This window comes from Oryctolagus cuniculus, chromosome 3 (genome assembly GCF_051225735.1).
Source record: "Oryctolagus cuniculus isolate XC-2025 breed Fujian yellow rabbit chromosome 3, ASM5122573v1, whole genome shotgun sequence".
NCBI classification, from domain to species: Eukaryota; Metazoa; Chordata; class Mammalia; order Lagomorpha; family Leporidae; genus Oryctolagus; species Oryctolagus cuniculus.
The window spans coordinates 17081751-17094106 of NC_142869.1; the positions used below are offsets into that span (position 1 = coordinate 17081751).

Genomic DNA, 12356 nt, shown 5'->3' on the forward strand with positions numbered 1-12356 from the left:
CTTTTCAGGCTCCGCCATTCTGAACCCAAATGAAGATGATGTGGCAAGGGTTTGAGCGGGAGGGTGGACAGGTGGTGCAGGATCAGACAGAAGAGAGGTGTCCAGGGCAGCCATTCTCGCGCCCCGGCTGCGGGTTTGAGGGTTTCTTCCTACACACCCCCGCGTCTCAGTCCTGTGCTCTCCTTTGCCCCTCCCATCCCCAGTGAGTTCCATCAGCCGCATCCTGCGGAGTAAATTCGGGAAAGGCGAAGAGGAGGAGGCCGACCTAGAGAGGAAGGAGGCAGAGGAAAGCGAGAAGAAGGCCAAACACAGCATCGACGGCATCCTGAGCGAGCGAGGTAAGCGGCGGCGGCGGCGCGTTGGGCCGCGCGCTCCAGGCCTTGGCAGGCATCAGCTCCCCGACGTTGGGGGCCGGATCGCGGCCCAGCCCTCTTCACTCACGCAGCCACCGCGTCTGGCTAAGGGCATTCAAGGGAAAGACCGGAGAGACGCACGGAATTAAAGCAAAAGTCTCTATTCTGTTTGATTTCTACTTCGCACATCTTTCTTCCGCACTACTTTCCAGCCCTGCGGAGCCTAGAACGGTGAATTATGCTCTAAGTGGAGAGGCTGCCCCTTTTGCCCCTTTGCCCTTAGGTATAGGAGGGGACTGAATATCTCTGATCCACTGGGGGGCTGGGGATCAGAGTATTTGAGCCTCCTGAGGTTGGAGTAGCTTCTGTAACCTCAGGAAAGATTCAATTTCCGAGGGAGAGAGACAGAGAGAGAGAGAGAGAATTTTAGGCAGTGGGCCCCCAAAGTGGCCCCGTATCTCTGCTGTTATATATGTGTATGTAGGTTTGCAGACTGTTTTTGATTTGTTCTAAATTGGTTTTCAGATGTGATGGGGTTTAACCTGTGTGCTCCTGGGACTCCAAGCTCTGGGTTACAAATCAAAGAGATCTGGGTTCGAGCCTCATAGTGCTGACACCTTCTGTACCCCAGGGTGCAGACCACCCCCACTCCATGTTGGCTATGGCCTATTTGCTCTTAGAGTAAAATTTCCCCTCAGGGGAACCAGAAATGCAGTGTGCTTCCCTTTTACCTGATGGGAGTCATCTTCAAACTTGAGAAAGAGAAAGGGGTGGGGAAAGAAAAAGTGGGGGAGATGGGTCAGCGTGGGATCACAGCTGAAGGAGAGTAGGATTGTTCACAGAGGTTCAGCCTTGGACAGAGTTACAGCTGTTCACAGGTTCGATGACTGGGAGGAGCCAAGCACCCCACCCACACCTGGAGTTCCCTCACCTGCAGTGTGGACTTTGCTTCGCTCAGTAGAATTTTGTCTCTCCATGTGGGCTTGGAGGGGTTACCTAGTGTGACCAGCTGGGTCTAGCCCCTCACCAGAGTGACTGTGGGTCCAAGTGGGACTGTGGGTCCAGCAGCTGGCGCTTCTTTCCCCTTCATTGTCCAGCCCTGGAGCAGCTGCTTTACCAACCAACACAGAATAGGGGCACAACCTCAAAGGCACTTTGATATTTGGATGCTACAAATCCAAATGCCTTAGTTAAGGCATGCACACAATCAAGGAAAGACACCCCAAACCATAGCAGGTTGCACAGGGAGGTAATGTTAGGCTATTGCCTTCCCTCCCCTAGGCCCTTGGCCCTTTACGGCAGGCGTTTCACAGGGACTCAGTGCAAATCCCTCACTTTTGGAGGGATGTGTTTCTTTCCTCACCTCTAAGAAGATACCCCAGCTTTTAGCCCAGCCTTAGCTGCAGCCGGGAGGTGTTGGGGAAGGAGGAAGGCAAGGAGCTGTACAACTCCAAGTCCCTCCTGGGCTCCTGCAGACAGTGAGGAGAGGAGCCTGAAGTGCTTAGAGGGGCTCAGGAGGCCCACGGCTTTGCTACTTGTTACTGGAGGCTCTGGCAGGGCTGATCGGCTGCTCCCTCACAGCACAGGCAACAGAGGCCCAGGAGACAAAACGTCCCAAATGAGCTGGTCAAACATTTGTACAACTTTTCCAGCTTTTACAAAGAAGGCCTTCTCTACACAATCTACACTTGGAGATGAACTTGGGAGACAAAGCCTGGAGAGTCCATTGAAACTCACACTTTAGCTTGGGCCAGACAAAGCTCCAGCTCGGAGCAGCTTGATGTGAACAAAGGAAGGCAACCTTTTTATAATTCAAGGAGAAAAGAAGAGAAAACAGCCCCACAAAGGGCTGAGAATAGACATTATGGGCTTGCAATGAGGGATGAATTATTCAATGAGCCCCAATAGCTGCTGCGCCAGGAAGTTTTATGGACTCTCCAGCGTGGAAAAAGTGGCCATTTCACCTACAAAATGTTTCTAGTCTTTGGGCCCTCTAGCTGGGCTGGCTTCCATTCAAAGGCAATTGCTACCATTTTTAAAATCAGAGTATTCTCCCCAGTGGGGGCTGTACCCTTGAAAACACAAACACACACACACACACACACACACACACCTCCAAGGCTGAAGCCTAATTTAATTTGGGGTTGTCAAGGAAGATACAGCGGCATCTCTCCAGTGCCTCTGGCTCCTTTTCCGGATGAGCCCTGCAGGGCAAGAGTGGTCCAGAGAAAAGGACGCAGTGAGATGTAATTTGAAGTCTAGAAACCTCAAAAATTCCCTTTGCGTTGTTTAGGCATCCAAAGTCGCAGGCTGCCCCGCTTGCACTGTGGGGTGAATGTTGATCAACAGCTCAGAGCGCCCGGCGGAGGGGGAGGAGAAATCTGACGGAGGAGGGACTTTGGAGTGTCCTGACCACTGCAGCGTGCCCTCGCCGGATGTGCCCGCTGGTGGGCCTGGCGGGTGCTGCTAGGGCTGGCTTTCCAAGGGAATCTTCTTTGGCCCAGGGTCTGCTTACGCTATACACAGGAGGCTAGGCACCCTGAAAGAGGTCGGAACCACCCCTGTTCTTCTCTCCAGGGCCTTGCCATTTCTGCTGGATGGCCCCCTTTACCTCCCCAATTTCCTATTTATTCTCTCCCAACCCAAGAGCAGCGTGCTGGCCTGGTGCGCTCTGGCCCGTGCGTCCCGGCGCTGTGCGCTCCTATTGGAAAACCAGCCCCTCTCTTGCCGGGGTGAATGAAGGAGGCTGGGCAGCCCGGGAACACCCAAGTCCGGTTTTCTTGTTCCCCAGCCTCCGACCCGCATTGACATCGGAGCAACTGCAGGAGCAGCGGGAGAAGCCAATCCCCGGCCGAGGCTTCGGGGGCTGTGGGCACAGCCTGCGCTGCGGCTGCTCAATGGGCGCCTCTGTTCCTCCCCCGGCGCGGCGGAGCGGGCCCGCGGGCGCCGCCACAATGGGCTGGGCCCCCTCTCCTGCGCCCAGCGCCAAAGCACCGCGCCGCGCCGCCCCCTCTTCTGCGCTCCGGCCGGCTCGAAGCTTAGCTCGCCGGGCTGCAGCCGACTCAATTGCCTCCTTTATGTCCTTCTCACTTTCATCTAGACACAGCCCGCCTCCCCCCTTCTTCTCCTCTTTTTTTTTTCCCCCTCTCTTGCCCGAGGCTCACATTAGTGAAATTTCTGCAACCTCCCCCCCCCATTTTTTTTCTTATTTTAAAGAAAGCCCTTAACACAAAAGCGGTGACTAATCAATAGAAACTGCTCCTTCATCGTCATCTCCTCCTCCTCCTACTTCACTCCCTCCTCCTCCTCCTACTTCACTCCCTCCTCCTCCTCCTCCTCCTCCTCCTCCTCCTCTTCTTCCAGCAGGGTGACGCTTTTCCTGTTTGTGAGTTTTGGGAAGCATTTTTGCTTTGTGCCGTAATGGAATTGGAGGACAGATGAGGACTGTAAATGGACACGCGACTGCAAGACTCTCGCTTAAACATTTAGATGCAACGCTACAATTACTGACTTGTTGTAGCGGCTTTGAAGTGGCGACTGGGGAGTGCAAAGGGAGAGAGGCCAGATTGCCAAACTGATGTTTTGATTGGGACTGGAGATACACTTTCACAGGACTTTACCCCCCCCCCCCCTTTAAAATCAGAAAGTGAGCGTGGGAGGTTTGCAACAATTTCAAAGATTCAACTAAGAGACCTCAAGCATAAGGTCGGCCTGGGGCTTCTGTTTCTTTAACTTCCCTCCCTGCCAACTTGAGGGTTGTGGAAGAGTGCCGCCTGTATTATTGTTGTTGTTGTTCTTGTTCTTGTTATTTGAGAAAGCAGAAGAGACAAAATTTTGCTTGTGTCTCCATTTTGTTTGTAAGCTTATGAGCTTTTCTAGAATTCACAAGGACAAATGACTTCAGCTTTTAGGGTGGGCAGAAGATAAAGCAGTTGAAAGTGCAGAGAAAGTTTTAAAAGTCCTGGGAGTATTTCGTCTACCGTGGAACGGTGAAAAGAGCAGTTTTATCACCAAGGGAGTGATGCTGTGGAGGGAACCCAGGGCCGTTTCTCTACACCCCCCCCCCAAGTTAGCAAAGAAGGACATTTTTGCATTGGAGTGGGGAGGGCAACGAAGGCCCAACTTTCCCACAGATGAAAATAACAGGGAACAGGCTGTGTCCTCCGAACTTTTATTAAAGTGGACAGTCCAGCCCATTCTCCAGGTCCACTTATTAGGGTCAGGAATTGGACCTCCACTTCGGCTCCAGTCTTCAGAGTACATTTCCTCTCTTCTCAAGTCCTTGAGGCACTCAAGGAAAGGTTTTTTTTTTTTTTTTTTTTTTTTTCCCTTAAGGATTGGAACTATCACAACTTGAAATAAACTAGAGCATCATGCTGTACTTCTTTGCTCCAGCGTGGCTGTAACGATTTTCCTGCTGGACCAATTTGAAAGGGAACACGGGAGTTCTGCCCGTAGCCTTTTCTTTTTCTCTTGTTTATTTGGTTGACTGCTGCATGCATACTCTCTAGCCTTATTGAAAACATGCAGATTTTCTAATTAATGCTTGAAATCATATGTTTATTTTAGGGTTTGATTTGATTGTTGATACTCCTCCCGAACAGGAGGTAGGGGCTCCAAGTGTGTAATAATTACTGAAGGGTCATTTAAGAGTCCCCAGGGCTGAGCAATAAAACCCACCGGGGCGGTGAGGCGGAACCGGCAAGTTGCATGGACCTCGGTTCAGATGAGTGGAATAGGCTGAAATCAATCAGGTGCATGGGACCACTGCCTCTGAACCAGGGTGGCTTAACAGATGTACTTTGAGGGCAAAACAAAAATCTTCCCTGCTTGTGAGATGTAATGCTTAAGTTGTACATAAATAAATTAAAGTTAAAAGCTGCAACAACAGTCACAAACAGAGGGGGAGGAAATTTGGCCTGGGCCGGGAGTAGAGAAAGTTTAAATTCAGTGGGATTCTAAGTCAAGCTACTTCTTTATGCAGGTAAATAAAGATTAAAGAACCATTAGGAATTTACATTTATAACTAACAAGACACTAAAAGGCAATTAAGCAGTCAGTTTAATGTCTTATCTCCCTGGCTGCTCTGGAGTTGTTTTACAACCAGGAATTAAAATCTGAAAAGGAAGTTTTCAGCAGCTCTGGCCAAATATTGATTAAGTAGCTGTTTGTTGATACCATTGTTACGCATTAAAAGGCCGGGAGAGCGGCCCCTCAGTGGCCATCTTCCATTGTGCGGGATTCTTAACCACCGAGATCAAAGCGGGATCATTTCAATTTATCTGTCTTGGAAAATCCTCCTTTTCCTCTGAAGGCTCTCAGGAGGACTTTTAAGAAATAGGAACTGGAAGCAGTTACATGTTGTAGGTTTGTACAGAAGACTCTTGGGGTGTTTTTAATTATCCGATAGTGATTTCTTGTTTAGAGCTGCGGCTAAGATGGTGAATTTATCATCAAACTGATTCTCATTTTCGGAGGGGAGGCATGGAAGCGACTATGCTCCTCCTTGTTGCTAAATTTCTCAATAAGGAAGTTCCACTATGGTTGCTTCTAAGTTGGGAGTGATGTAAAGAAAAAAAAAGTTAGATTTTTATGTAAAACTAGATGGGTAGTAATTAAATACACAGGAACTTTGGAGTTATTGACAACATCTTTCTGCATTGTTTCCATATTTTTTTGTTTATAGATGATTAGATGATTTGCCTGTAGATTTTTAAATGCTACAGTATAGGAACAGATATCTGTGTGTTTGTACAGTATGTGCATCGTTAGAGTTTATATGTAAGTTGGTCACTAAGAATTATTTTGGCACTGAACTATATCCAATTGCACTAAATACAGGTTTATTTGTCCTGTAGATTGCATTTTCTATAGTCGGAAGAATATGAGGCAATAGCACAGCCTACCAATTCATACTCTAAATCATCTTATGACTTTTCTTTTTTTAGCTGTTGACTTAGATGAAATATTAAACTATTGTTTGCTTATTTTTAAGAGTATGATATATTAACATACATTTTTCTTTTATTATGAAAGCGAAAATTCCTGCATGGGCCTTTTGGAAATACCATCCGTGTGCTTGATTTGTGAAATCCAAAAAATAATCCTAATCGAGGTTCTAAAATTTGTGCCAGATTACTATGTATCATGGATCTTTCTCAGCGTAGAATGTTTTGAATCCCCTTCTCTCTACATTTCAGTACTAAATAATAGTCCTCGTACAGTTTATTTTGATTTTGTTTGTTACTCTTTCTTGTTTGCTCTTGAACAAGATCAGTCTTCACACACATGGCAGACTCATTAGTGGATATTTTCTAACACATTGTGTTATAATAGCCCAATTAATTAATAACCCATCTCTGCTCAGATACTCTGTTACAAAATGCATAGTACGGGGGGTTACAGTGTAGAAAGACCACCTGAAATAGATTAAACTAGAAGTTAAGAGCTCAGATCTGTTATGATTCTTCTGTCTTGGATCCAGGGATAGCATTAGAGAGCTCTTTGTTGCGTGTTTCACGTGTACATGTATATTTCATATACACCTGTAGTTAAAGTGACTTTTCCGCCTCTGGTTTTAGGTCATCTGTTTATGTACTGCCAGGAGAACAAGCAGAATCCGGCTCCAATTTAGGCCTGTTCTTAGCATCAAGATAAAATTGCTGGCCCAAGGACTGACTACTTTTTGCTAGGGAGCTGTGATCTGGAAGGGTGCAGAGAAAGTGAAGGGAGTTTTAGATGTTACCATTATCCTTAAAGATGGCTGCCAACTGGAAACAGAATTTCCCTATGGCCAAACACACACACACACACACACACACACAAAGATATTTTTTGCCCATTCATACCGGTCTTCAGTAAAACAAGACACAGCTCAGCTTTTAGTTCAGTCCTGTGATGTTACACCAAGCCCTGAGTTCCCATGGCATGTAAGTTTTTACTGGAATCAGAACACCTCTCTTCTAAGGAAGCTTCCCTCAAAGTAACTGTGTTCTGAAAAAGAAAAAAATATGTTTCCAGTTTTTAGTTGGGACATGCACAGTTAAAAAATGCTCATTAATATTATAAAACCCCATTCAAACAAGATGAGTTTGAATGTTCACTGTTGTCCAAGTCAGATATGAAAATCATGGATTGTAGTTGTTCAGGACATTTGAGAAATAATAGGTTTTAGGAATTCTTACCTTCGATTTCTGCCTTCTTTCCTTCCTTCCTTTCTGATAAAAACTAACACCGAAATAATTTCTGCTGTGGAAGTGGTCACTTCACTTTTTTAAAAATTACATTTTTGTGAAAGATAGCAGTGTAAAATTTAGAATTTGATTTACATTTCTCCGAGAAAGGAAACACTTGAGAAAGTATTTTCCCATGCACATTGCATAAAATATAGCAAAGTTTATAGTATTTAAAATTTTTCCTGCAGGATTTTAAATAAAGCAAAAACAAAATACTTCTTTGGGGTAAACCAACTTGGTCAAAGTAGTCTTAATTTTTATATCCTCTTACTTCTGTGATTGAAAGATGACTTTCCCTGTTAAAACAGACCAGAACTCATGACAAGCAATGTAAAAATAGTTGTATGTGTGTTTTCTTAAGCCCACTCAGTAATTTCTTGACTGAATTTTCTTTTGTACTTTTATTTGGCCAGATACATTGCATCAACCAGTAAATAGTGTACAAATATCAATGCTGGATGCTAGGAGTCAATTCCTCACTCATCTTGGACTCAGTCCAACAGATTACATTTAAAAATAATTGACCAAAATGCTTTGTGACAAAAATGGGAGACTCTTGTTGGTTGATCAACACCGTATTAAGGGAGAGGAAATACTACTGATTTTCAGCATGTAAAAATTTACAGAATTATGTTGAAAATTCAAAAGTACATAGTCTCAAAATTTTCATAATTGGATAGTAGGCCTATTTCTGGAAACAAGTGCAAACTGAAATACCCCAGGTCTTATGCCATTAAACAGAATGAGTAAGTTAGGGTGTAATAAAGGAAAATTAATTGCTCTGTGTTACAACATGGAATTAATTAGCTTATTTGTTGTGTACTTTCATAGTAATTACTGATATTGTCACATACACATTTGCATTTTTAACAGAAAACCTACATCTGTATTTTGTGATTTTTTAAAATAGGTCCACAGATATGCTAAAGTATAGCCACCAACCATATCCCTATTAATTATGCAAACCCTAGTGTAGGCATAATTTACCCTGTTAAGCATTTGGGCATTGCATGTGGGTACTAATATCTTCATTACTTCCTTTATAGGCTCTGTATTCTTTTTTAACATTTTACTTTAAAGTAATTATAGACCCATAGACTCTTTCCTCAAACACATATTTTTAAATTTTTCCAGTATTTAAATACATTTTCATAAATAGGAACACCTTGGCCAAAGGGTATGTGCATGTATGTGTCTCAATTATCATGGTTGAGCTTAACCTGAACTAAAGAAAATTAGTTGGTCCAATTCATTTTATTATAAGAAAAGCAATAGGTTTCTTCTTTCTGAATCCCCACTTGCCCAGTTTCCCCATTGAGGGGCACTAAAGCAATTGAATGTTTCTTGTCTGCTCTGATTTAGACACACTCTAAAGTACTTGTTGTGTCTTTTTGTCCCTTATAAGAACACAGTATCCTAGGTAAAAGTGGCTTGCTCTTGCGTTACCAGTTTTACTCTGAGATCTAGCACATTTCAGGTGTGACCTGTTGAATTTCAGTTTCAACATCTGTAAGATGTTGATCATCATACCAACACTTCGGGGTTCTGTGAGAATAAAACGAGAAGATCTGTGTTATGTGCAAATTACACCTATCGTAGCAAAACTCAAGTCTTAGGGGGAAAAAACTGGACATGAAGAAACTGACCAGCCTACACGTTAGCAGATGGGCTCTGCCCAAGGGCAGATAAAAGCTTAATTCAGGGCTTAGAAGCAACAATGAAGATCAAACACACACACACACACACACACACACGTTCACTTTCACTACACCAAAAACATTGTTTGTAAGTATTTATTTAATGTAGGAGACTTCACTGATTTAACAGGGATAAAAAATGAAAAATCTACAGTTGTAAAACCATTCAATGAGATGTCAAAAGATATTTCTTAATTACTTTTCTTCCCAGTTTATCAAGTTTACTTTCCTTTCTTTGATTAATCTGGATTTTCAAAACTCTTCCAAATCTAACTTTTCTTTCTTTCTTTCTTTTTATTATTTTTTTTTGTGTGTGTGCAAGTTCATTTCGCTGGATTAGAGATGGATAGGCAAGTTGTTTTGTGAAAATGGGTCTCATACATACGTTTTTACTCCTGAAACTCTGTTGTTGACTTTCATTTTGTGGGATCGTTTTTTTCAGTTTTCTCTGCAGCTCGTTTCGCTGTTCTTAAACATATTCGCCCCTGTGTGTGTGAGATTGTGTAAATTCTTCTTTCTTTGTGCGTGTAATTCTTAATTTCTTCTCCTTTATACCAGAGTTCAGACATAAGGAAATTTTCTAAAGTGTCATTCTTTAAACGGGAGGATACATTTCAATGGCCTTTCTATTTGATTTTCCTCCATTTAGTAAAGGTTGCGGGCTCCTGTGTTATTGGGGTACAATAACAGAATGAAAAAAAGTAGTCTGGCTTATAGGGCTCTTGGGGCCTTCAGAACTCCTGCCCCCCATGTTTCGCCCGTTTGGAGCAGCTTGACAGTGCAGCCCCTGGCTGCAAGGAAAGTTGTTTTCTTATCCCCGCTTGCACTGGTCTGACCTGTCTCCGAAATAGGTCAGGCTGGGGCACAGCCAGTTTATGCAGCTGTTGCGGCTTAGGCGTCACAGCAGGCAGCCCGAGTTCCTTGGCCGGCAGGCCCCCAGTGAACTGATAAAAATTCGTTGGCGAGCTGTGGATCTATGGAGCCTTCCTTCTGGATGGTCCTGGCCCCCTCAAGGCTTTTAGATGCAAGGGGACTCCTGGATTATGTGGGCCAACTATCAGGCTCCAAAGGGAACCATTCTTTTATTTGGAGGATTGCATTCTTGTCCATCGAAGCACTCACGTGAAATGGATGTGTTGTCAGATTTTTTTTAAAATGGTTATTTATTTTTGACTGGGTAAAACATTCACTTAATACAAAATTCAAAAGCTATGACAGATCTTCAGAGAGTTCATGGAAAATGAGTATTATGAGAACTATACATGGATTTCAAATTTTTTTTGTACCAAAATACACTTACCTCTTATTTCATTTCCTGTCAGCTTTTTGAAGTATCCTCCTGGAAATGGATGTAAATTGATACATCTTCTTCCGACTTCTGTTCACAAGTTGTTAATACCTTGTCAGTGTTTCCATAAATGATTACATTGCTCTCTCATTTAAATACTATCTCCCCACATTGTGCAGAAGCAATACCCTACCATGTGAACTATTCTGTACCTTGATTTTTTTTTCCTTTCACAGTAGAATATATCTCAGCAATTATTCAACATCAGTGTCTGATGTTTTTCCTCCACCTTGTTTGGAAATCTGCATAGTATTCCACTGGATTGGCAAATGATGATTTTTAAACAACATTCAGATTCTTGCCAATCTAACAGCACCATTTGGCAAGTGTGTGGTGTGGGTTTATTTGTCAAATAAGGGAATGACATTTGTGATTTGATAGCTTTGGTGGAATTTGGGTTCTGCTTTGGGAACAAATGGTGAAAGAGTTCTTAAAAAGTGCAGAGTAAGGGTTTGTTTGCCTATGAAGCAACACTTGCAGTAGAAAAGTGAGACGGTTTCCTCTATCACTGTATACCAGTATAGAGGTATATTGAAATATACCTGCTTAAAGTTGTTCCACTGACAGTGACCACCCTCAGGAAATTCCTCCAATATTCTATTCTGCCTGCAAATGAAGAACTCTAGAAGCTCAAGGAAAATTTTGCCTTGTACCTACTGATTGCTTAAAAAATTTTTTTTGGTGTTTACTATTTAATTTCACGAACCTCATCAAAAATAGCCTCTGCATGTTAAAAACTCTTTACTGGTTTTTCTTTTTGTGCTGGAAAAATTATGGATCATTTCACAACAAATTTAGAGGCAGCTCATTCTGATTGTTCAGTTACAAAGGAGAAATTGTCTTCCAAGATCCGCAAATGAGTTTTGAACTAGTAGGGAACAGAGTCTGAATAATCAAAAGTGGTCTTGTGCTGTTCCTCACTCTTTGCAGCTGCTGACCTGATGCTTTGGGGGTTTCTCGATTTTTCTAAGGGCTGATTTTCGATTTTACGAATTTTGGGGAGAAGGTATCCATTCCCTTCTATGCACAAAAGACTTTTTATGCTTTTTCACATACCTGGCCTCCCTCAAATCATTTCAGCCTATTTTCCCTTAAATCTGATGCTTGGGAGTTCAGTTGTTGATGCTGCTGGTACCTGGCCTACTAAGCTAGAAGTCAGAGTCTGTGAAATGAGCCAGAAAGCTCTGCTCCAGCTACATGAGAAAAACAACCCTCTCCAAACTCTCCAGAGAAAACTCCAGAGGTAAATGCCAATCAATATGAAACAGTGAAGGTTTCAAGCCATTCCCCCTTCGGAATGGGCCTTTCAGAAGAAACCGGAGACCAAGTTAGGGACTATGAATTTATTTTGAAAAATCAAAATCTTGATTTGGTTTATAAAAATAACAGACAAACAACACAACAAGTCTTCTTTGTGGACCGTTCTTACCCAAAATATGCTGCTCACTGTGTCCCAGGCGGGAGGCTGGGAGGTGATGGAACTTTTTCCTTTGTGATGGGACTTTGGTTTGTACTGAGATGGGAGGCTGCTGGGTGGGTGCTGTGGCGGCCTTCCTACGCTCCCTGGACCCACTTCTGCAAACCCAAAGAAGTCAGTCAGAGGATGTAAACAGGCCTGGTGTTAACTAGCTTCTGCAAATAGCTAAGAAGAATTAAAAAAAAAAAAAAAGCTTTCCCTCCCCCAGCTCTGTGCATAATTTGGAAGGAATCAGGCCCGTAATTT

The 12356-nt window shown here is 43.5% G+C and overlaps 1 protein-coding gene across 4 annotated transcripts in view; it reads left to right on the forward strand.

The window, feature by feature from the left end:
- Positions 1-12356, forward strand: part of PAX3 (paired box 3) — a 118479-nt gene that overhangs the window by 17346 nt on the left and 88777 nt on the right. For all 4 annotated transcript variants that reach the window (XM_089328978.1, XM_017343154.4, XM_002712497.6 and 1 more), the window contains exon 4: positions 204-338. In XM_089328978.1, coding sequence (XP_089185104.1) covers positions 204-338 — 135 coding nt within the window. The remainder of the gene's footprint in view (positions 1-203; positions 339-12356) is intronic.